At 45.1% G+C, this 25533-nt stretch overlaps 1 protein-coding gene across 1 annotated transcript in view; it reads left to right on the forward strand.

The window, feature by feature from the left end:
• Window positions 1–25533, forward strand: part of lrp1ab (low density lipoprotein receptor-related protein 1Ab) — a 108691-nt gene that overhangs the window by 60679 nt on the left and 22479 nt on the right. Inside the window, exons 21-53 of the mRNA XM_030767967.1 lie at window positions 836–1018; window positions 1422–1619; window positions 1941–2186; window positions 2584–2781; window positions 3957–4161; window positions 4471–4635; window positions 4746–4990; window positions 6476–6607; window positions 7564–7791; window positions 8108–8282; window positions 9595–9689; window positions 9924–10073; window positions 10274–10414; window positions 10565–10690; window positions 11472–11603; window positions 11750–11884; window positions 12172–12301; window positions 12663–12789; window positions 13581–13732; window positions 14027–14151; window positions 14651–15025; window positions 21066–21255; window positions 21365–21569; window positions 21716–21908; window positions 22068–22193; window positions 22804–22932; window positions 23139–23258; window positions 23437–23550; window positions 23753–23902; window positions 24171–24293; window positions 24560–24676; window positions 24971–25099; window positions 25406–25528. Of these exons, the coding sequence (XP_030623827.1) occupies window positions 836–1018; window positions 1422–1619; window positions 1941–2186; window positions 2584–2781; window positions 3957–4161; window positions 4471–4635; window positions 4746–4990; window positions 6476–6607; window positions 7564–7791; window positions 8108–8282; window positions 9595–9689; window positions 9924–10073; window positions 10274–10414; window positions 10565–10690; window positions 11472–11603; window positions 11750–11884; window positions 12172–12301; window positions 12663–12789; window positions 13581–13732; window positions 14027–14151; window positions 14651–15025; window positions 21066–21255; window positions 21365–21569; window positions 21716–21908; window positions 22068–22193; window positions 22804–22932; window positions 23139–23258; window positions 23437–23550; window positions 23753–23902; window positions 24171–24293; window positions 24560–24676; window positions 24971–25099; window positions 25406–25528 (5382 nt within the window). The remainder of the gene's footprint in view (window positions 1–835; window positions 1019–1421; window positions 1620–1940; window positions 2187–2583; window positions 2782–3956; window positions 4162–4470; window positions 4636–4745; window positions 4991–6475; window positions 6608–7563; window positions 7792–8107; window positions 8283–9594; window positions 9690–9923; window positions 10074–10273; window positions 10415–10564; window positions 10691–11471; window positions 11604–11749; window positions 11885–12171; window positions 12302–12662; window positions 12790–13580; window positions 13733–14026; window positions 14152–14650; window positions 15026–21065; window positions 21256–21364; window positions 21570–21715; window positions 21909–22067; window positions 22194–22803; window positions 22933–23138; window positions 23259–23436; window positions 23551–23752; window positions 23903–24170; window positions 24294–24559; window positions 24677–24970; window positions 25100–25405; window positions 25529–25533) is intronic.

Below are 25533 nucleotides of genomic sequence, written 5' to 3' on the forward strand. Positions count from 1 at the left end.
ATAAGGATGGTTCTGGCTCTTATACACACAACCATGTGGAGTTTCACTAGTGGAATAAAGCTTTGCTTAGTAAGTCTGCTAGTCAGGAGAATGGTTCAAGATCATCAATTCTTTTGTTACAAGAACACTTATCTTTGTTTTAACTGCCTTACGTTTAGAGTATGATGAAGGATAAGCCATTCCTGTTAACATGCGACGTTCCATTCAAGCAAAAGCCTACTGTCCTGAGTTTCACACGTACCAAAACTGGGAACATTCAGTCCCGAGCCAGACCAGCGAACCAAAAAAAAAAAAGAAAGATGCCAAATGCCATTGTGTGGCCTCACCATGTACGGCTCGGGTTACAGACCTTTTCAGTCCGGCTTGGCCTGGCCCACAACTTAATGAGATGCTGTGTCACCCAGGCAGTGCGTGAGAGAATATCTGGGCCTCATCTGGCGTCTGGAAGTCATTAGCTCCGCTAGCTGTTGCCTAGCACATACTGTGCTCTCTGCTTACGCACAACACCAGAGGTTCCCCCCTACCCCTGTTTGCCAGTTCCCGGCCTTGGCTGTGACAGGCCATCACCACAGCCAGCTCTGTAACGATCTTGTGGTTCTGCCAGTGTCTGTGAGAACACAGTGAGTGGTCATCATTTTCTTTGACCTCTCGTTAGGTTTGGCATCGGTTTGGCTGAAGTCACTCAGCTCTGTGGGTGCTGCCCTCATTTTTAAATGAAGCAACTTTGCTTGGTCTCTGTGTCCGTGTGTGGCCATGCAGTTTTCTCAGCTATGTCTCTTGCATACTCTAAATGGACATGCGAGTCACTTCCAGTCCTGTTCTCGTCTCTCCACAGCCACACGGCCACCTGGCGGTTGTCACGCTGACGAGTTTCAGTGTCGCATGGATGGCTTGTGCATCCCCATGCGCTGGCGTTGCGATGGGGACACCGACTGCATGGACCTCAGTGATGAGAAGAACTGCGAGGGGGTCACACACATGTGTGACCCCACCGTCAAGTTCGGCTGCAGGGACTCAGGTGAGTGGTGATCGTGGTTTCTCTGGGTATTAAAAAGTCGATGTGACTGTCATATAGATTAGACTGAAAGCGAATTGAATGTGTTCATTCAATTTAGTGTGACGCAGGTAAAATATCTCTCAGCCAGGCCTCATATCTCGGCATTACTGAATATTCCCACACACTCTCTCACAGACACACACACACACACTCACACACACACACACACACACACACACACACACACACACACACACAAAAAGGTCTCTATCTTTCTCTCGCCCTGTCACCCTTAGATTTGGGACAGTGACAAGAACATTGATTGTGTGAATTAGTGTCTGTGTATGCTGTTTTTGTGCATTCACACACACACACACACACACACACACTCTCTCAAGTGCAGTCTCTCTGCGTGTGTCCACAGCGAGGTGTATCAGTAAGGCATGGGTGTGTGACGGAGACAGTGACTGTGAAGACAACTCAGATGAAGACAATTGCGAGGCACTGGTGTGTAAGCTCTCTCACCATGTGTGTGCCAGCAACGACTCCATCTGCCTGCCTGCTGAGAAAGTGTGTGACGGCACCGACGACTGCCCGGACGGCTCAGACGAGAAGCTCTGTGGTAACACACACACATTCATATACACACTTACACCTATACACACGCACACACTCACAGAATCAAGTGTTTGCATGCAAGTATATGATATTGTATTTTCATGCTTGTTTATGCACACACACACACCACGTACAGACATGCACAAATGATGTTTTACCAACAGAGTGCACAAACACAAATGTTTATTTTTACAGAGACACACATACTCAGAACCAGCAGCTGCTCTGTTCCTTCTGAAAAACATTTCTCTTTCTTCCTCTTCCTCTTCCTCTTCTCTCTCTCTCTCTCTCTCTGTCTCTCTCTCCCTTCTCCCTTCTCCCTCAGACCTGTGTTCATTGGAGAATGGCGGTTGTAGTCATAATTGCAGCATCGCTCCTGGTGAGGGAATTCTCTGTTCCTGTCCACCTGGTATGGAGCTGGGCCCAGACAACAAAACCTGCCAGATCCAGAGCTTCTGTGCCAAGCATCTGAAATGCAGCCAGCGGTGCATTCAGGAGAAAGCCATCGTCAAGTGCGCATGCTACGAGGGCTGGACTCTGGACACGGACAAAGAGACCTGCATTAGCACTGGTAAGACGGATGGGGAAGGGCGGAAAGATGGAAGGATTAAAAGAAGGAGTGAGGAGGTTGGGATAGACACTAAAGAAAGAGATATGCCAACATGCATTCTTCACTGGAGCCTTCTAGCAACGTTAGTGAGGGTTTAATCAGCTCAGAGCCAAAAAATCTGTAACACATTTTATTCACCCTTTGCCATTTTGGAGATGTTGTACTACTCCATAACAGAGCCAATTTAAGAGCTGAAAATGACATTTTTATCGACTGGGTTTCTTTGAAGAAGTTATTGGGAACCCCTGTGACCCCCCCCCCCCCCTCCCTTTCAGTATAAGGTAAAGCAGCATCTGAGAGCAAGGTGTCACTCCTCCTTGTGTCCTCCTGAAGTACATTGTTTATCTCTTTCTTCTAGATCCCTTCAAACCCTTCATCATCTTCTCTAACCGCCACGAGATCCGCCGTATCGACCTGTACCGGGGCGAGTTCAGCGTTCTGGTGCCCGGCTTAAGGAACACCATAGCCCTGGACTTTCACCTGAACCAGAGCGCTCTCTACTGGACCGACGTGGTGGAGGACAAGATCTATCGTGGCAAACTCTCTGAAAACGGAGGTGAGTTCACAAGCATGGGAAGTACACGCGAGAAAGCACCTAAGATGATACTTTTTGGATTGTGAAGAGCATTGACTTTACCTAAAAGCTGCCCTCAAAGCTCAGATATGGACTCTTTCCCTTGGTTTCCTTCCATAATTTAAATATTCTCATGAATGAGATTGTTAAGATACAAACACTCAGTGATGGTCTCTTGCCTTGTGACTGGACCAAGCCTGTAAGCATCTTAGGATCCATATTTTTGAGCCAAGGGGGAAAAGGCCTCTCAAGGTCATTTCTTTCTGTTTTCCTCACTGCTGGATTGATTGGTTGCCAGCAGAGCAAGGGAGAGCATGTAGGGCTCACAATGCTTAACATCAAGTCATACACACACTCATACATCCTCCACTCTAAAAAAGTCTTCACAGAAACACAGTATCCAACTCATAGATTACATCCCCGCTGTTTTCCATTCATCCAATATCTTGCTCTCTCCCTCTTTTTTTTTTTTTTGAAACTCTGGGCAAACATGGCTGCCAACCAATAAAACAAAGCCTCCTCTCCAGGGCCGCCATGCAAAGCTCAGTCTGTCTGCAGGCCCAACAATAAGCCAACTGTGAGGAGAGCCCAGCCCTGTAATTACCACTGAAGAGCCCAGTCAATGAGTTTGGTCCTCCTCGCCAGTCACTGTAATCTTCCACTGCTCCTGATTAGCCCTTCTCTCGTCCCAGGCTCCACAGCTCTCGGGAGGAGAGAGGGTTTAGAGGAACGGAGAAAGAGAGAGAGAAGAGTTTCAGAATGGAGGGAGTTAAATATACATTTCAGCTCACATGTCTGATTCAGATTAAGTCAAAAAAGTGGGTTTGTACAGAACGTGCCTTGTTACTGATAAATCGAAGAGTCTTTGGTGTTTTCAGGATTATTAAAGATGAAAGATGTGATGTACCAGGCGGCTGAAAGAGCTTTTTTGAAAAGTGTGATCAGTATTGTTTGACAGTATGTCTACAGTTATGCATCCTTACACCGTCGTCTTGTTTTAAAATGTGATTGTTGAGATAGTGATGTGCTTACAAGAAATTTAGTAAATACCTCACATAAGCATTTTCTCTTTTTCTCTGTTTCTCTCTCTCTCTCTCTCTCTCTCTCTGTTTCTCTCTCTCTCTCTCTCTCTCTCTCTCTCTCTCTCTCTGTCTCAGCTCTGACCAGTTTTGAGGTGGTCATTCAGTATGGTCTGGCTACTCCAGAGGGACTGGCGGTGGACTGGATAGCTGGAAACATTTACTGGGTGGAGAGTAATTTGGATCAGATCGAGGTGGCCAAGCTGGACGGCACAATGCGCACCACCCTGCTGGCTGGGGAGGTGGAACACCCCCGTGCCATTGCTCTGGACCCCAGAGACGGGTGAGGTCTCTCCGCCACACCTCGATGACACAATGCTGGACCGTATTTAATCTCCGCAAGTTCAATAAACTCAAATAAACGCAAAAACAACATCTATGGAAATATATTGTAATGCTGGTTCAGCCAAGGTTTAAAATGCTGATATTTGTACTCTTGGCCTCAAGGAACCTCATGACGCAGCCTTTTTCTGTGTTTTAGGAAACTTTCTTTTCCTCCACCAAACTATCTACAGATAACCTCTACAAACACATTTTCTGCCACATGTAAACCTTTGTCTAACCATCTCTCCCTTTTTTCCTCCTTTATCAGTATTCTTTTCTGGACGGACTGGGATGCCAGCCTGCCCAGGATAGAGGCGGCCTCCATGAGTGGTGAGGGTCGTCGTACCATCCATAAGGAGACTGGTAACGGTGGGTGGCCAAACGGGCTCACAGTGGACTACCTGGAGCGACGCATTCTGTGGATCGATGCCAGGTAAAACATACATGATGCCAGGTAAAACATACATGCGGCATTCAGACATGCCGAATCCAACAGCTTCCAACTCGAGTTTGTTGACTTTACGGCGACTTGTGTCTTCTTAGATCTGATGCTATTTACTCTGCTGCCTACGATGGTTCCGGCCTCATCGAAGTTCTCCGGGGACACGAGTACTTGTCGCACCCCTTTGCCGTCACCATGTACGGAGGGGAGGTTTACTGGACGGACTGGCGCACCAACACACTGGCTAAGGCCAATAAATGGACGGGTCATAATGTGACCGTGGTCCAGAGGACAAATACCCAGCCCTTTGACCTTCAGGTGTACCATCCCTCCAGACAACCACAGGGTGAGTTACTGCTGGAATCCGACCTGGGGCTGGACTTCAGGGAGATCTAGGGGAACTTCAGGGAAATGCTCTTGTTCACCATGTTCAGCCCCTTCACGACCCTTAAACACTATAGGAAGTCTCAGTATAGGTAATGGGTGTGTTGGATCCAGGCTTGAAAATCTCCTGGGAGGGGGGGGGGTCATCTTCAGGGATAATGGGGATTGTTCCCTGCTGAACTATTGGCCCATTAGTGATCATGTAGCCTAATGTCTTTAGATGCAACACGGATGAAGAAGACAAAAAAAAAATATTACAGTTTGTTTCCACTAAAGGTTGTGTCAAAACATCTAAAGCCAAGAAGACATTTGTTTGACCATGGAGTAAATTAATTTACCACATGGTTTCACAATTGAGATACCTGTGGTGAAAAGGTTCCCTTTAATTTGGCGGTGGAGAGAGAGAGAGACATAAGCGATCTATACAATGTTAATTCAATTACAGAGCGGGGGGGGGGGGGGGGGGGGGGGGGGGGGGGTTGGGGGCAAGACTGGTGGCACTTAAGTCGTCAGCTTCATAGACATCTGAAGTGTGCCGTGAAATTAACTTTTTTTTTTTTTTTAACTTTTGTCACCAAAACAAACGTGTTCTTTGAGAGTGCATTTAATTAAATTACAAGGTCTGTATGCCCTTAAAACTGGGATTTTGGATTTTAGACTTTAGACACCAGCATTCAGAATAACCTCAACTGATATGACTGAAGTTTTTGACGGAAGAGTTTCTCTTAAAACCAGTGAGTCAAAGTCGGTGGACATAATAACGCACGCGTACACACACACACACACACACACACACACACACACACACACACACATACACACACACTCCTCCAGGTGTGCACTGACTTTTTCAGTCCTGTGTAAGGAAATGTCTGTCAGATTTATGGTCACAGCATGTTTTTGACTGAGAAAAATCTGGAAAATCTTTCATGATGTAGGTAAGTTAGTGTAGACTGAGTAGTAGACCTCACCCAGGACATGAACTGAGCAGTGGTCAGGCTTTCCTGTCGCCTTCGTCTATGTAGCGGGTATCTGTTAGACGGCAGGACTGAGAACACACATTGAAAACACACACACACTCTGAGTGACAGCTCATTCCAGCCATTTTGACAACATCTGACAGCCCAAGTCAAAATCTCTCATACTCCTCATCTCTCTTTCTCTCTCTCCCTCTATCTCTCTCTCTCTCTCTCACCTATCCCTCACCCATCCCTCTACTCTGTACTCCCACTCTTTCTTTCTTTTCTTCTTTCTTTCTGCTTTTCTTTCTTTCTTTCTTTCTTTCTTTCTTTCTTATGTCATCAGATTTCATTCTCATGAACTCCCTCTGTGAGGATATGTCTCCTGCTGTTATTCTGTTTTTATTTATTTGTCACATACTGTAATTCAGCATCTCTCTTGCTCTCTCTCTCTCTTTCTCTCTCTCTCTTTCTCTCTCTCTCCACAGCTCCAAATCCCTGTGCTGCTAATAACGGGAAGGGACCGTGCTCTCACCTGTGTCTTATCAACTACAACCAGACCTTCTCGTGCGCCTGCCCTCACCTCATGAAGCTCCAGGCCGACAAACACACCTGCTATGGTGCGTCCCGTTCCCCCATCCATCAAATATCCCATCCCTTACAATCCTCTCAGTCTCCAAACTCATTTCTCATTCAAGCTCAGTATCTGATTAGTTCTGTTTGCTTAGTCCCTGTAATGCACTGTTCTGAGAGTGAGTGTGTGTATTCCGTAGTGGGTTGTATACTGTGACTGTTTGGGAGTTTTATATGCATCCTGTCTGTTGACTCTGAAAAGATGTTCATCCCTGTTACTGCTGCTGCTGTTGAAGCTTGGCTGGGTTACTGTTTAGTATTCAGTCATGCGGCCTCCATTACGGCTCTATGGAGTGGAGGGTAATTGGAATGGAGAGCCCCTGGGCACGTGGGCCCATTACTGCTGACATTAAACGGTGCTGAATGCAGGGCCTGGGAGCCATTGCGTACTGGCTCACGCCTCGCTTACTCAAACCGCTCCTCTGTCAGCATTTCTGCGTCTGTCACTCACACTGAACTTCGCTCTCAGTCAGCATGGTTAATACTTTTTCACTTGTTAAAATAAATAAATAAATAAAACATCGTCAGGTAATATCAGAATACAAGAGGCAATGGCTGTTCTCTTATTATTATTTAAAACATGTTTATTTAGTAGAATAGACAAACACATTTAAAATACATTTGGTGTTTGTTTTGAAATAGTTCCTGTTTTGGAATTAGTTTCCTGTCTCAGGTTTATAACACAATTGCAAAACTTTTATAACAAGTCAAATCTGAACAAAACAGTGTCCATGCGTGACAGACTGATGAGTAGGTGAAACAGTCTGCATGGTTGTGTATCATTCTAATAGTGAATGCCAGTATACCAGCACGGTTCAAAAGCTGTTATGCCTGGTCTTAAGCCTTACTAGAATGCCTTCTGGGTCCTGATTATGGAAGGGTTCAGACTACAGTGCAGTCTACCACATTGGACCAAACAGGTCTTTTTCTTCTCTCTGCTCAGAGTTTCGGCAGTTCCTCCTGTATGCCCGTCAGATAGAGATCAGAGGAGTGGACATCGACAACCCTTATTACAACTACATCATCTCCTTCACCGTCCCCGACATCGACAACGTGACGGCGGTGGACTACGATGCTCTGGAGCACCGCATATACTGGTCAGACGTGCGTACGCAGACCATTAAGCGAGCCTTCATCAACGGCACGGGCGTGGAGACGGTGGTGTCTGCAGGTAAGACCTGCCCTGAGGGGTGGAGAACTCCAGTGACAAAGGTGGTGTATGGTGTGGTTGTTATAGGGCCTCAGTAGAGCTGGTTTTGTACTGAAATGGCTTGGGAAAGTACCATTTACACTGTCATTATTCAGACCTGCACAGGCCTGTTTCTCAGTCTGTCAGTTTGTCTCTCAGGTAGTTCCACAGAATCTGCTTTTATTCCTGTGTTTAGTTTGAATATATGTGTGTGTGTGTGTGTGTGTGTGTGTGTGTGTGTCTTCACATGTGTGTCCTAAGGTTATGGCTGAATTTCTCTGTGTATGTTTGGTATCAGATCTGCCTAACGCTCACGGTCTTGCTGTGGACTGGGTCTCTCGGAACCTGTTCTGGACTAGCTATGATGCCAACAAGAAACAGATCAACGTGGCTCGACTGGATGGCTCCTTTAAGAATGCAGTCATTCAAGGCCTCGACAAACCCCACTGCCTAGTCCTGCATCCCATTCTTGGGTTAGTTACAGTGAAACCACACACACAAACACACAAACACACAAACTCACTTACACACAAACACACACACACACAAACACACCACAAACACACGCTTACAAGTAGGGTAGAAGCAGGATGGTCTTATTGCTAATGCACTACCCACACCCCCTCCTGTTTTCTTTCTTCCTTCCTTTCTTTCTTTTTCTCTTTCTTTCTTTCTTTCTTTAGCTCGCTCCCTCTCTCCCCCTTCCTTTCTCTTGGCTTTACGGCTCTCTTTCGTTCCCCTCACTAAATCACTCACGGAGTTCTCTCAGTGAACAGAGGATATGTTCTTTCTCTCTTTTTGTAAAAAAAACACCATTCTTCTGTCTTTGTTCCTCTCCTTTTGCCTTGTCTTTTCTCTCTAGAATCAGATTTAGAGAGGAGAACAGATGCTGTGCCCATATGTTTCTTCCATTTGTGCTTGAAAAGAAGCAGCTCAAATACGCCTGAAATCAGAGAGAGCCAGGGAACGCAGAAAAAACAGAGGGAGAGTGAAGAAGTGAAGGTTGTTTGGGGGTAAAGTTACACAAACAAAAGAGGAGGGTGTTTAGGAATGGTTGTAGAGGAGGGGAGAAAGGTTCAAAGGGTAAGACTGTCTGAATTTCACCCTTGGGAAGTCTGTCAGGTCAGTTAAAATGTCAGCTCACGTGACAGAGCATAGCGACACAGTTTCATTAGCCCTCACTCTAAAAGAGCCAGTCGCCGTGCAACCAATGAGAAACAGGAGTGCTGATCCAAGCACGTCTCTCCTAGAATGTTCTCCACTCAATTCTTATCTGGGAACAGATTCTGTCTGTTTCACAGACTTAAGGAGGTGCAGGTCGCAATCAGTGTTTTTCACTCTGACAAGCCCTACGTGCCACGCAGTAAATGTTAAACAGTATCAAGCCTTTATTCAGTTTCTTTAAACAGAAAAAAAAAATGTTTGGTAGTCACTCTCTCTGCTGGGGTCTTGGATTGAGCAGCTCTTGTTTTCCTGAGAGAATAAGCACATGTCCGTAAGCAGACAGAGAGAGAACTTTACTTGGCTTAAAACATAAAACAGGATGGGAGCGGCCTGATCTGTTGTTTTTTGGCACACTTCTCCAGATTAAAAATATGCTGGAACATCTCAAAGACATTTCTAAATGAAAAGGGCCCTTTTTTGCAGGAAAGTTTGCATAGATTTGCCGATCGGGTTTCTAAAATAAGCTCCCCTACAAAGATATGTTTTAATGTTTGAAATGCCCTGCTCTCACATCTCTCTCTCTCTCTCTCTCTCGTCTCTTGTCTCTGTTCTGGTTTCCAGAAAGCTCTATTGGACGGACGGTGACAACATCAGCATGGCCAACATGGATGGCACCAACCGCACTCTGCTCTTCACCAATCAGAAAGGACCAGTGGGTGAGTGACCAATCATTCATTGTCTCCCTAACAAACAATATCTTGATTGTCCCAAGTGTTGCACCATGGAAAAGCAATTGCACGGTGGCTAGGACAGGATGATCCGTGACTTTGTTAGTCAGAGCTGGGTTTGACAGACCATTGTCCATTGACCCTGACAATGGACTGCATAGTCACTGTCAGAGGTCAAACGTACGGGTTTTTTAAAATGTGTATCCCCCTCCCCTCGGGCAGGTCTCTCAATTGATTTCGACACGGAGCAACTGTACTGGATCAGCTCCGGAAACAGCACCATCACCCGGTGTAAACTGGATGGCAGCGGCCTGGAGATCATGGAGGGAGTGAAGGGAAAACTAACCAAAGCCACAGCGTTGGCCATCATGGGTGAGGCAGTGGAGAGCAGTTTGAAACGACCCGTTGAAATGAGCAATAAACAGACTGCTTTTGATTGTGTCTGAACATTTCACACTCACAGTGTTTCAAGCCTAGCTTGATCTGAGACCTGCAGTATATGTAAGATTTGAGGAAAAGAGGCCTGATGTGGGAGAAGAGGTCTGATTGGTTTCTCCGTGTGTCACGAACAGGGGACAAGCTGTGGTGGGCAGACCAGGGCACCGACCAGATTGGCACCTGCGACAAAAGTGATGGAAGCAACTGGAAGGTTCTACGCAACAACACCTCACCCATGATGCACATGAAGATTTACAATGAGACTGTGCAGAAAGGTAACTACTCCGCACTCTGTCTGTGTGTGTGTGTGTGTGTTAACCAGCACTTACAGGTGAGCATATTTGTAACTCTTAACATAATATTAGCATAGCATTTGTTTTTATTCCTCTTGAATTTGTCTTTCTCTCTGTGTCACTCCTATCCAGGCACCAATCTGTGCAGTAACAATAATGGAGAATGTTCCCAGCTGTGCCTGCCCACCTCTCCCACCACCAGGGCCTGCATGTGCACTGCCGGATACAGCCTGAAGAGCGGCCAGCAGTCCTGTGAAGGTACCGCTGAAACACACACATCACACAGCGTGAACCCTTAACACAGTCCTGTGAAGGTACCGCTGAAACACACACATCACACAGCGTGAACCCTTAACACAGTCCTGTGAAGGTACCACTGAACACTAAACACAGTCCTGTGAAGGTACCACTGAACACTAAACACAGTCCTGTGAAGGTACCGCTGAAACACACACGTCACACAGTGTGAACCCTTAACACAGTCCTGTGAAGGTACCACTGAACACTAAACACAGTCCTGTGAAGGTACCACTGAACACTAAACACAGTCCTGTGAAGGTACCACTGAAACACACACGTCACACAGCGTGAACCCTTAACACAGTCCTGTGAAGGTACCACTGAAACACACACATCACACAGCGTGAACCCTTAACACAGTCCTGTGAAGGTACCGCTGAAACACACACATCACACAGCGTGAACCCTTAACACAGTCCTGTGAAGGTACCACTGAACACTAAACACAGTCCTGTGAAGGTACCACTGAAACACACACGTCACACAGCGTGAACCCTTAACACAGTCCTGTGAAGGTACCACTGAACACTAAACACAGTCCTGTGAAGGTACCACTGAAACACACACGTCACACAGCGTGAACCCTTAACACAGTCCTGTGAAGGTACCACTGATTTGGTTTTATTATATACCTTACTGTGGCCACTGAATAAACTTTAAATACTTTTGATTGTCTGCTGAGGAACCCGGTTAAAGGTGTCACTCAGGCTTTGTCTGCTGTCTGTTGCTGTTTTCGCAGGCATGGGTTCTTTCCTGCTGTACTCCGTACACGAGGGCATTCGCGGCATCCCTCTGGACCCATCTGATAAATCTGATGCCCTGGTGCCAGTCTCTGGCACCTCCTTGGCAGTGGGCATTGATTTTCATGCTGGTGAGTCTCCAACGTGGACCAAGTTTGCATTTTAAGCTTCTTATAGGTCACTGTAATGAAGTCATGAAGTGGTTATGTTAAGCGCTGTATCAGAAACCTGTCATTCTCCCAAGGAGATGGTTAGTTTTTTTTTTAACATTGTGCAGAGAATGACACCATCTATTGGGTGGACATGGGCCTTAGCACCATCAGCCGAGCCAAGAGAGACCAGACATGGAGAGAGGACGTGGTGACCAACGGGATTGGCCGAGTGGAAGGCATCACTGTGGACTGGATAGCAGGTAAGATCCTCTCTGTCTCTCTCTCTCTCTCACACACACACACACACTCACACATACACACACACGCACACTCTCACTCACAGAGCTCTAAGCAGAGGAGTCTCGTTCCTCTTGGTTCACAGTCAACTAAGTATGATTTCACTTCATATATTTATTTAAAACTGAGACAGATAGATATACACATGTTCAGCATGAATGTTTATGTTTTCATGTATATATATATTTCCATGAATGTGTGTATGAATTCCTATGTTATTGTGTGTGTGTGTGTGTGTGTGTGTGTGTAGGAAATATCTACTGGACAGACCAGGGCTTTGACGTGATTGAAGTGGCCAGACTGAATGGCTCTTTCCGCTACGTGGTCATCTCTCAAGGCCTAGACAAACCCCGGGCAATCACTGTACACCCAGAGAAAGGGTGTGTTGTCTGTTTGTGTATGTGTGTGTGTGTGTGAGAGAGAGAGAGAGAGAGAGTCTGTTAAGGCTTTGTTCCTGGATATGAAGCCAAAACTACTCTCCTTCATTACTGGTTTGATGTTACATGTGTACTTTTTGTATTAGGCGTGGTCTATTAATAGTCAACCAATATTTACACTGTAGACAATGATTACAGTGCATAGACTGTTGACTGATATTGGCTGCTGTTCAAATGTTGTGGAAATTTAAAATGAAGTGTGCTTTATATTGTTTTTACACCTGTATTGTTATGCAATGAGACTACATGTTTCTCTGTGTGTGTGTGTGTGTGTGTGTGTGTGTGCGCGCGCGCATATGGACAGGTACCTGTTCTGGACAGAGTGGGGTCAGTACCCTCGTATTGAGCGGTCCCGTCTCGACGGTTCTGAGAGAGTGGTTCTGGTCAACGTCAGCATCAGCTGGCCAAACGGCATCTCTATTGACTATCAGGTCTGTAAAAATCAGCAACGCTTCAACCAGCTTTGGGTTCCAGTCACTAAAAAAACAAGCTTCCTCATCATCACAACACTTTCTTTTCTTCCATGAAGAAGTCTGTCCAGAATAGCAGCACAGGAACTCTGGTCATAAGTCCAGAAGAACAAACTGGCCATGTTCCCCAGTCTGATGGATTTCCCAGGCTTCGTCTCTATCCCGCTGCTCAGCAGTAGCCTCTGGGCTGCCAGACGCCTGTGTAGTTGTGGACAGTTAGTCCAACAAATAGCACTTTTCAGCGAGAGCACTAAGTTGCTTAACAATATTTCACAACTCCTTCTGTGTGCGAAAAAATGCAGTGGCCAGTTTATCACACGTTGGGAGAAGGTTTGGAATTCTGAAACAGATGAGAAAAATTAGCTGTGGAGGTGAAAAAAAAAAAAGATTAAAGTCTCATTAACAGATTCTTACTCCCTTTTTTATGGCTGCTAATGTTCTCAAGAAGTAAACAGCCACTTTTGATGAGACGCTTATGTGTAACCATACCATGGCACGTAAAAGTGTGCTTTGAAATGGAGAACGTTCATGAGCTAAACAGCTGCTTTTTAAACATACCTTTCCAAATTTGGCTTATTTGGCCTCTCAGGCCAAGTCTGCTTACTCAAGTGAAGGTTTTAACTCTGATTTATTTGGATGTTGCTGAACCTGTGACTGTATGAAGAGAATGCTTTGGAGTAGCTGATGTCCTGACTAAGGCCTCTGTTTGAGATGTTTGTGGTGTTTTTTCCTTCTGTCTGCATGTTGTGTAGGATGGTCTGCTGTACTGGTGCGATGCACGCACTGATAAGATAGAACGCATTAATCTGGAGACGGGAGACAACCGGGAGCTGGTGTTGGCCAGTAACAACATGGACATGTTTGCAGTGTCTGTCTTTGAGAACTACATCTACTGGAGTGACAGGTCAGTTTACCAGAGCATTCCCTCTTACTGTGCTCACAACGCTATCCTCATTTTATTCAGCTTTCTCTTTTTTACTGTCCGTTTAGTCTTCTCTCTTATATTCACTGTGTCTCCCCCCTTTTAAGCTATGTATATAGTCAGTCAGGGTTGACTGTCTATGTGCTCAGAGTTAAACTGTTCAATACTGCCTTCTACTGCTCTCGTTACAAATTCTGACTAGTTTTTTTGGACCCATTTGGAACTGTTCATGGTTGAGAGGCTGTAACCCTTTTTATGTTCTCTCGGACGTAACAGAACTCATGCTAACGGCTCCATCAAGAGGGGCAGTAAGGAGAACGCCACTGATTTGGTCTACCTCAGGACAGGCATCGGCGTACAACTCAAAGACATCAAAGTCTTCAACCGCGCTAGACAGCAAGGTATGGTATGCAGGAGAGAAAATCACAGTATTGCTTAAGATACACGTGGCCACACACACGCACAAACACACACACAGAGTTATAGTAACCTAGACAGCTAAGAAATCAGCATGTCTGCATATTTTCGTGTGTGTGTATGTACTGCTGACAACCACTTATTTTGAGCAGCGAGTAATTATGTGTTCCTCAAAGCAGTGTTGTTCAATTTCAAGTAAAGCGAATTTGACAGGGAGAAGGAACTTAGCCAGTTAGACTGCTATAATTTGTTGTTGTTTTGAGACTAGATTGATTAGACTTCAGAAATGATATGATAAATCGAATTGCTAGAACTCAAATAGCCAAAATAATTTTAACGTTAACTTTCTATAAAAAGAACAGACGTCTTCAACATGATCCCTTGCGAAAGGAAACGCTTCAGTTTAGAATGTATTCATTTCACAAATATGTTATTGAGTTTTTAACACTTTTAGTAACAATGAATACTGTCTTGCCTCGACAGGTACAAACATCTGTAAGGACAACAACGGCGGCTGTGAGCAGCTGTGTCTTTACCGCGGTAACAACAACAGAACGTGCGCTTGTGCACATGGCATGCTAGCAGAGGACGGTCGCAGTTGTCGCGACTACGACGGCTATCTGCTCTATTCAGAGCGCACAATATTGAAGAGCATACATTTGTCAGATGAGACTAACCTTAACGCGCCCATAAAGCCTTTTGAAGACCCCGAACACATGAAGAATGTCATCGCCCTCACGTTCGACTACCGCAGTGGTGGTGGAAAAGGCGCCAATCGCGTTTTCTACAGCGACATCCACTTCGGCAACATTCAACAGATCAACGACGATGGCTCCGACCGCAAGACCGTGGTGGAGAGTAAGTGTGCAATAATATCAATTTTGTTATGTGTTTATTTCTATACCCTTTGATAAGGAGTTCAGAGCGGTTAAATATATTTGAACAGAGATTGCCATACACCCAAACAGTTCTCATGAGAAAGCACCAAAGTCGAGTGTTTATTGAGAGTTCAAAGCTAATTTACTCTTAAGCTAAAAATCCTCAAATACGGTCTAGTACATGCGGAGTCCTGCCGACATTTGCGCTGTCTGAAGTAGATCCTTACCTGAGAAAACAGGTTTACGTAGTCTTCAGCTGACACAATACAGTATTTGGTTGAAAGAAGACTAAGCAGAACTCTAGACTGCTCTGGACCATGCTCTTTTCCACTTGAGCAGATTTTGTTTTTGTTTTTGTTGACATCTGTGCTGCTCATGTGATCAAGGTTGAAAGTGCATTTATTGTTTGTAGGTTCTGTTCAGTGTCTAAATGATATGTTCTACTGCCAGACCTTTCACAGGCTCCTGCCCAGAATCTCAGTATTTTATAACCCTGCTGTGAGTTCTGTTTGAGCTATCACTGGGAGACAGTTGTTTACACTGGTGTATTAAGACATGCATTAGATATGAAATTGTTTTGATTACTGTCCACTGTTGTTGTGATATTGTTTGACACTTGAGCTGAAAAGTATTTCAGTGTTACCTCAGCCGTGAGAGATTCATTTAATGACAAATGGGAAGAGACAAACGGAAGTGCTATGGTAACACAGGTAGCAGTTAAATAAAACAAAATGAAAGTGAAAACCTTAACAGTCGTGTGGCCACGCAGAGTCCCCCTTTTTTTTCTTTGAAAAGGTAAATGTTGTTGTTTAGAAATAATCAATTCCAAGGACCCCCAAATCTCTTTTTATTCCCCCATTTTAAATCAGCCTTCCCTTCTCTCCCTGTTTCAAACACAAATGTTGCCAAATCAAGCAAAAAAGAATAATGTTTTTAAACATTATAATGCTATGACCAAAGCATACACAAAGGTTTCTTACCAATCATCCCTCACAGATTAATTAGTGAACAGGCTGGAAATGTCTATGCTAAAGAGAACTGTACCGAATAACTGCGATTCAAATGTGTAGGTTATTGCTTCCTCTTTTTGTTGGTTTAAAGGGATTTGTAAAGAGCCTCTGTTAACTTGCACTGAGACAGCCTTGGAAGGGATATTGAGCAGAAAACACAAAATGATCTATGATGGAGCATAAAAATATGCTGCGATTTATGGAAAAGCATCATTTCTGTTGCAACAGATCAATTTCATGTCTGTGATTCCTCTGAAACGGAATCCCAGGAGCCCCTCCCGTAAGCGCTCGTCTGTCTTTTTACACCACTCGTCCGTCTCCTCTCTCTCCCTGCGCTGAGTTATGCTGTTCCTGTCTCCATCCATTTATCAAACATCATCTTTCATTTCCTGCTCACACACGAAAAGGGCTAGCAGAGATGTTTACAACACAAAGCAAAGCCCCTTTGGAGAAACAAGCATAATGAACAGAGCTGCAGAGTCCGCAGTCTGCCAGGCATACTCGTCCCACATGGGTAGTATTACAAACACAGGGAAATACTGATAGAGTAAAATGGAGATAAAGAAAGAGCAGCAAATAATGAAGGTAAAGAGATTTAGAGTTATGTAATGAGAGAGAACTTTTTCCCCCTCTCTTTCTATGACCAACAAACAAGACAGGATTAGTGTGCTTCAGTCTATAATGCAATACATCAAATGAAGACCATTAATTGGAGGAGTTAACAATACCATTTATGTATCAGGAGTGAGGTAATGCTTTTACATATTGAAATAAAAATCCAAGTGAACATCTTCCTGTTTCATACTGCTGAGGAAAACATATAGTATATGAAAGTGTGGTCTACAGCACTAACATTAATGTGTCTTGGCAGTCTGAGCAGTGACAAATGATGCTCTATGAAAAGAGGTCCCTGGAGTTCATAAAGTCCAGTATCTGTCCTTTGTATTCCTGAGCAATAGTGATGGACTATCACTTTATGCCTGATTTGTCTTGTCCAAAACAACTGATATGTCATTTTTTTGGAGGGTTTTTTTTCTTTCTTTTTTTCCTTTTTTTCTTCTTTTTTTTAATGCTCCAGTCCTCATCATTTTAACAGTTCCAGTGTGACCCAGTGACAGGGATTTGTTTGAGTCTGGTGGTGGGTACCAAAGACTGGAACTGCTGAAAACATCAGTGGACGTGTCAATCCATTTTCCCTAACCAGGAGGCGGAGTGGGTGTGTCCTGCTCCACTGGATTGAAGGGCTGTACCATGTCTCTGCCCCTGCACGGACAAACCGAACTCCACCCCCTGATGTTCCCACAGTGTGTCTGACACAGGGCCAGGAGCTCCTGTCTGAACTTTTGTGACATGAATGCGTAGAGCAGGGGATTCATGACCGATGAAGAGGTGGCCAGAAGACGGGCAAAGATGGCAAGGGAGTTGTAGCTTGACGGGCCACCTAATGTCCTGCCTATTAAGGAGAACATGAGGATGTGAGAGGGAAGCCAGCAGATTGTAAAGACCAGAACCAGCAGGGCTGAGGTTTTGGTCACCTGACTCTGGTAGCGCTCCAACTGTGGTGCCCTGCTTTGCCTCTGAGTCTTGCGTAAGAACAGGTAGATCTTTCCGTACATGAGCACGATGATGGTTAGAGGCAGGGCGAAGGAGAATAAGAAAAGAGCAGAGCTGTAGACCACCTGGCTCAGGGTAGACAGAAAGACGAAGCATTGCACGGTCGCTGAGGTAACCACGGCACGGATGGCGAACTGAGGTGCTGCTATAGCAATGGCAGGTCCCCACAGTAGGATGGCTGAAACGCTGAGCCAGCGCTGCATGTGTGAGCGAAATGCCCAGGTAGGGTGGACCACGGTGAGGTAGCGAGTAGTGGCTAGCGCTGCCAAGGTGAAGGCGCTTGCCGAGTTGCAGCCCACGCCCAGAAAACTGATGAGTTTGCACATGAAGTCTCCAAAGGGCCACCTCCCAATGGCAATAGCCACTGTGTGAAACGGGAGGCAGAGCAGTAGCATCATATCACAAGCACTAAGGGCCAATAGGAGTGTGTCTGTACCGTGAGGGGGCTGGGCCAAGCTTTTCCTCTTTATCCTGCCAGCCAGGATGAAGATAACCAGTGAGTGACCAACAAGTCCAGTAACCATGATCAGAACGTCCAAAGCTGGCACCAGCGTGTGCTGAATTTGCTGCTGGACCTTAGTACTCTCACAGCTTTCATTCAGCGTCCCATTACAGTCAGCCATTGGCACACACATACAGCGCTGATCCTTCTAATTACACTGATAGTGAGGACTTTAAGGGACATGAGAGTGACAAGCTTATGCTGGATTGACACACCTCCTGCTGCTAGCGTCGCTTGCTAATGACTCCCCACAACCCTTTTAAAAGTCTTATCACTCCCGTGCAGACCAACCTGCTTGCCCAAGCTGTGAGATGCGTAGAATGGCAGTTGTTGGTAAAGCGTGTAGAGACGCGGCGTCTCATCGCCTGGTGTTAATCCGCCGTCTTCTCATACCGCTGTGTTCACTCCTTATACCCCAACGCAGTTTCCCCATCCACAATGGAGGTTTTAGGATTGGAGTTCAGTGAAACTTTGTGCAAAAAGTTTCCTTTCCCAAAAGCTCCAATCAATGGTCCGTGTTCTTGTTTGTTTTTTTTTGTTTGTTTGGTTTTTTTTCCTTAAACGAAATCACTTTTTTGAATGTTGGTCCAAAAAGTTTGCCGTAATATCCAGAGTTGATCTGCTGTTGACTGGTATTGATTTTCTGAAACCAGGCAACACCATACGACTGGCCCTCCAACTAGGTAACCTGCTGGTCCACATTAAAAGCATTCAATTCTACTTGATGCTAAGTAGCCCCTGGAGTTTCCTAGTTGCTGTCTATTTGTAAGCTCTTCAGTGGCATTCCTGTCCTCTCCACCTCTTGGATTCCAGGGCTGGAAGTGTGGGTCACAGAAATGAGTGTTCTCTGAATGCTGAGCTGTTTTTCATTGAAGAGGGATGACTTGTCTTTTGCAAACACCCTCGCTCTTCCTGTACCCAGCACCAGACAACCCATATGTTTGCTCAGAATGGAGAGAGAGAGAAACAGAGAGGGGGAGAGAGGTAGGGAAGGAGGAGGAGAGGTGGAGGTTGGACGTTTTATTTACTCTGTTCTGTACCTTCACCTACCTTATTTCCTCTTTGCTCAATCAGATTCAGTTTACACAAAAACACATTGTGCTCCTGGATTAGCAGTGATGACCCTGTAGGTTACTGATTTACCAGGTTTGTTTGTTGACTTTTAACAGCAAAGTCATCGTCTGTTTAGTTGTCATCTGTTCTTTTGTGAGAAGAAACCAAAAAATGAAGACAAAAATGTTGACTGGATTTGATTCATCCTGACACAAATAGGATTGGTGAAGTTAGTCAGTAACTATGATCTCAGTCATCGTTGCGTAACAATTCCATTATGCTGTCTTTGTTTGGTTGGCCGCGCATGGTCGGGGCTCTCCCTCTCTCTCCCACTCCTCTGAATGTCTTGTGCGTTTACAAGAACGAGTGATTATTGACTTTGATCCCAGTGTAAACAGCTGGCTGGAGCATCCATCCCCTTTTTATGATGGAATAATTGCTGTCATAAAATAGTTTCTTGTGTGACGCCAGTAGATCGTAGCGAGCGATACAGTGGAGAGCTTCCAAGGGCTCGTTAGTTTTTTTGTTTTTTTGTTTTTTTCATGTAGCCATCGTTCCCGAGTGATCTTTGTCTCACACGTTCATCTTGTGGAGCAGAGATTGATAGGGCCGTTGTTCAGGGGGCTTTTGGAAGTTTATGTTGGCACTGGATGCTCAGGAGGTGGATCTCCTTTCCATTATGAATGAGTCTTAAAAGTCTGTGAGATTGTAGCTGTCCTGAGTGTTTTCCTGAAGAGACAGGTCAGTGCAGATAGAGAGATCCACAGGCACAGAGAGAAATGAGCATGTGTGCCATGTCAACTGAGCCATGAAACAACAGGATGACACTGACTCTTTAAACACACTCAGGGAACAACAGGCTCTTCCCAACACGCACACGCAATACATTTTGGAAGGGACAGCGCATTGTTTGGAGTGTGTCCTGTTGCCATTTAAACGTGTGCGAAATGAATAGCATGTTAGGCATCTTTATTGCTTAAATACCGTCAGAGCTGGAGTCATGATTCCATATGGTTCATACTATTTGACAGCTCTGACCTTTTGTTAAATTATCAACAGAATGTGCAGTCTGGATAACACGGCCAGCTTAAAGAAGATAAGTCATGTAATGTAGAAACCCCTATGCAACATGTTTTAAACAAAACAGAAACAGTGTGTGATTATGGTATATTATAAGACTGACAGTAGCACAAGGTATGTTTTCACAAGTTGTTTTGCAGGAGATTAGAGTTGAAAGCAGGATTTCTGGGGACACGCTGCAGGTGCAGAGTGGGAGGAGACACTTTTTATGTTGCCATGACTACACTGGACATTATCCAGCCTTTATCTCCTCTTTTACATCCTCAGCTTGTTTTATGAATTGCATTAACAAAAAAAAAAAAAAATCAATGAAAAAATTGTTTATTTTCTTGTGCTGCCAGCAGGAAGATCACTGATAGCAGGGATCAGTGTCCTTAATAATAGTTTTAATAGCTTTATATTTTTCTTTCCCCTTGATTTTTATTGATCAGTTCCCTGAAGTGCAAAGCACCCCTCCAGAAATTTCAGTCTTTCAGTGCAAAAAAAGACGGAAGATGCTGGAAAAAGTGCTTTGACTGAACAGCCCAGACGTAGTTGTAAAATGATGAATATTAACATGTGATACATATATGAAAAATGATAAATACAAAATATTACATCTTTTTCCTCTAACACTGTAGTTCTCTCTCTCTCTCTCTCTCTCTCTCTCTCTCTCTCTCTCTCTCTCTCTCTCTCTCTCTTTCTCTCAAACTTTTAAAAATAAATCACCACCCATGATCATCTCCTTGTTGTCCTCTCCTCTCATTCTTTTCTCCCATTAGATGTGGGGTCAGTGGAAGGTCTGGCATACCACAAAGCCTGGGACACTCTGTACTGGACCAGTTACACCACATCCACCATCACACGCCACACAGTGGACCAGAGCCGCAGTGGAGCCTTTGACAAGGACACAGTGGTCACCATGTCTGGAGATGACCACCCCCGAGCCTTTGTCCTGGACGAATGCCAAGAGTCAGTGCCACGCGTTTTTTTTTATTAACACTGTCTCTTTATCCTTCACATAGTTGTTTTCTCCAGTGCTCAACTCATACTGCTGCCCTGGTACTTTCTCCCCCCTCAGCCTGATGTTCTGGACTAACTGGAATGAACAGTCTCCCAGTATCATGCGTGCTTCTCTGTCCGGCGCCAACATGCTGGTGATTATCGGCAGCGACATCCGCACACCCAACGGTCTGGCCATAGACCACCGCGCAGAGAAACTCTACTTCTCTGACGCCACACTGGACAAGATAGAGCGCTGTGAATATGATGGTAGCCATCGCTATGTAAGTGTGTGTGTGTGTGTGTGTATGTATTGTGAGTATTATCATTCTGTTTCACTGACTCATGAATTGTCAGATTCACAATAACGTAAAGTCTTGTTTTTGTGGATGTGTGTGTGTGTTTGTGTGTGTGTGTGTGTGTTTGTTAGGTGGTTCTGAAGAACGAGCCAGTGCATCCGTTCGGTCTGGCCGTGTACGGAAACTTCATTTTCTGGACAGACTGGGTGCGCAGGGCCGTTCTGAGGGCAGACAAGTACACGGGCGGAGACATGAAAGTCCTCCGTGCCGACATTCCCCAGCAGCCAATGGGAATCATCGCTGTAGCCAAGGACACCAATAGCTGTGAGTTTTTCGGATGATTGACGTGTCTGTCAGGCTCTGGAGCAATTTGCTATGATTTAATGAAACAGTCATTCAGGACGTAAAATGATCATGTGAAATTCATTTTAGTGGTGTGGTTTGTGAATTAACTGAAGTGTGTCGTGGGATATTTGCGTGTAGGCGAATTCTCTCCATGTCTGAAAAACAACGGTGGCTGTCAGGACCTGTGCCTGCTGACCTCAGACGGCAGAGTCAATTGCAGCTGCAGAGGAGAACGCAAACTACTGGAGGACAACACCTGTGTCGGTGAGAGATGAACTAAACGTGTCAAGTCCAAGTGCGGTGTGTGAAAAACAGACTGGAGTTCTCAGTAAACTGGATAGCAGTGTATTAAGCCAATGTTTTGACCACCGTCATGCTCCACCACAGTTAAGTTAAGCAATTCCCAATACTGTAGCCTTACTGTAAACCCAGTTATCTTTTCATCAGTGCTAACCAAGGGTTAATGTTACCAGTACAAATCATCCAGGCTTACACACACAAGGTGACCATGGTATCACTATAACTAGAGTTAACCTTGCAGCTTTGACTCAGCTTTGAGTGTGTCTGTGTCTGTATCTGTGTGTGTGTTTGCTTGTGTGTTTGTGCCTTCCTTGTACATAAGTAAAATATCTGTTTTTATAAACACACCAGTTTGGATTTTCAGATTCCCTGTGTTGAGAGTGAGGAAGTGAAGAAGTGTCAAAAGTATCCAAAAATGGAGTTGAATTCATATGATACTGAAATGGGTCAGTTTGACTCTAAATGTCCGAGGAGGGTTCTCTTTGTTCCAGTCGGTTTTTGTGGGTCCTTTTTTTAAACGTTTGATGGGTACTTCGTTGCTCATTGTGACCTGCCCGCTCTCTTTGCGTCTCAGCTCAGAACACGTCCTGCAGCAGTGTGGATGATTTTGAATGTGGAAACGGAGATTGCATCAACTACAGCCTGACCTGTGACGGACGGGCGCACTGCAAGGACAAGTCAGACGAGAAACATTCGTACTGCTGTGAGTAAACGAAGGAGAGTCCGTCGATTGGGCGACTGGCTATTGCAAAAGTCTGTCAAAACTGTCTCTAGGTGTCTCTGTTTAAGCTTTAACAGCTCACAAAATGCAGTGATTAGAGATCAAATTTGGCTTTGTGTTTGAAAGGTTTGTTTGTGTATGCACCCAGGCATGAGGTAATTAATTTCTCTCTCTCTCTCTCTCTCTAGCTAACCGAATGTGTAAGAAAGGTTACAGACGTTGTGGGAATGGGCGCTGTATTGGACTCAGTTTCTGGTGTGATGGGACTGATGACTGTGGAGATCGATCAGATGAAGTACCTTGTAACAGTGAGTGCTCATGGACTGGGTTCACTCCAGTTTTTTTCTTTGCTGCTCTCTGAAATCATATGTATCTATTGTTGTGGATTAATTGCCTGCATATAAAGTACACTACATGACTCACACATTGTCCTCTACTTTTCCCTCTCTTCCTGTGTGACTTTCATCTTCTCTCTCGTGCCCTCAGTGACTCTGTGCTCGCCAGCTGAGTTCCAATGCAGGAACGGTGGCTGCATCTCCAACTCCAGTCGCTGTAACCAGGTGGTGGATTGTGAGGACGCCAGTGATGAGATGAACTGCCGTAAGTCTCTGTAAACAAAGCTGGTATTCCACTGGATCATTCAGAACAAAGTACCAGACAATGCTTCTGTCTTCGTCATGGATCAGTAGCATCGCTATTATTAAGTTGTGTTAATCATGAATGTCCAACACTTGCACACACACACATGTGCGTGCATACAAAGAGTCCTGAGTCCTGAGCTAAGCCATTTGTCCCTCTCCAGCTCTCACAGACTGTAACAGTTACTACCTGCTGGGTGTGAAGGGTGTGACCTTTCAGCGCTGTGAGAAGACCACACTGTGCTACGCCCCCACCTGGGTTTGTGACGGCTCCAACGACTGCGGAGATTTCTCTGACGAGAGGAGCTGTCCTGGTAAAACACCCATTTAACACACACACACACACACACACACACACACACACGCACACACACACAATGTTTGCATTCACATGGTTAATTTAAAAAAAAGAAGAAGAAGGAAAAAAAACAGTGGTCTCAAATGAAACTGTTACAGTGCATCTCGGCACACAGACAAACAGTATACAAACATTATGATTAATACCACACAAAGAACCAGGGCTGCTCCATGTCCGCTTCATGCTAACGGTCCTGCCACATACTGTTTTTTTTTCCATGACAGACACAAAGAAGCTGAAGTGTCCGGTGAATTTCTTTGCCTGTCCCAGCGGCCGCTGTATCCCTATGAGCTGGACATGCGATAAAGAGAACGACTGTGAGAACGGAGCTGATGAGACGCACTGTGGTGAGTGTTCCCCAGACCTTTTCTAAACTCACACACACTCTATAAACACACACAACAGGAAATGTGGTTAGGATGAATTATTCTCGGACTAGTGTTTTCAGACGTTGATATCAACTTTACATCAGTTCGTTTTGTGCCTTTTTCTCCAGTTGTAATCGCTCTTTTCATCTCCTGTACTTTTTCCCCTCCCCCTCCTGATTTTCTCTCTCTGTCTTTTTCTCTCTCTCTCTCTCTCTCTCTCTCTCTCTCTCTCTCTCTCTCTGTAGATAAATTCTGCTCCCCCAGTCAGTTTGAGTGTTGGAACCATCGCTGTATTTCTAGCTCCTGGGTGTGTGACGGCACTGACGACTGTGGAGACGGATCTGATGAGGACTCACGATGCAGTAGGTCACATTATAATTGTGTGTGTGTGTGTGTGTGTGTGAATGTGTCATTTGGAGACTGAAACAGAAAGAAGGAAAAAATGAAAACAAGACTGACATTTTGAAACACACTCTGCCATCCTTTTTAATCACACATTCTTTGTGTGTTTTATTTGAAACAAAACAAATAATTTGGCATCATCTCTTAAATCTAAATTTGGGATAAATGATCAATCTCACACCTAGATTAGGTATTATCTCTGAGGTGTCTGATGTCAACCCCTGACCCTCTGTGTGTTGTATGATGTGTTTCAGAGTCAAAGACATGCAGTCCTGAGGCGTTCCACTGCCCTGGCTCATACATGTGTGTCCCTCAGCGATGGAAGTGTGATGGAGACAAGGACTGCCCTGATGGAGCGGATGAGGGAACAGCGGCTGGCTGTAGTAAGTGGGAGGGACTGGTGTGACGGGTGCACTGTGTTCTGTGTCGTAATGTAAGACTAAAGCCTTCACTGTAAGGTCTTATTGACCGTTCAGTTTTCTCCACTGATACTGCAAACAAACCACTTCATTTATGCTTTCTGTCTGTCTGTCTGTCTGTCTGTCTGTCTCTGCCCCCCCCAACCCACACTGCCCACTCCTTTTTCTGTCTTTCTCACCAACACGTACACACACATGCACACACACTGTCTCACTCTCATTCTCCCCCTCTCAACTCTCACACATGTTCTCTCCCTCTCTATGTTCCAGTATATAATACCACCTGTAATGAGATGGAGTTTAAGTGTCAGGATAATCAGTGCATCCCCAAACACTTTGCGTGCGACCATGACGTGGACTGCAAAGATGGCTCTGATGAGTCCCCCGAATGCGGTGAG

Source organism: Chanos chanos, chromosome 3, assembly GCF_902362185.1.
Source record: "Chanos chanos chromosome 3, fChaCha1.1, whole genome shotgun sequence".
NCBI classification, from domain to species: Eukaryota; Metazoa; Chordata; class Actinopteri; order Gonorynchiformes; family Chanidae; genus Chanos; species Chanos chanos.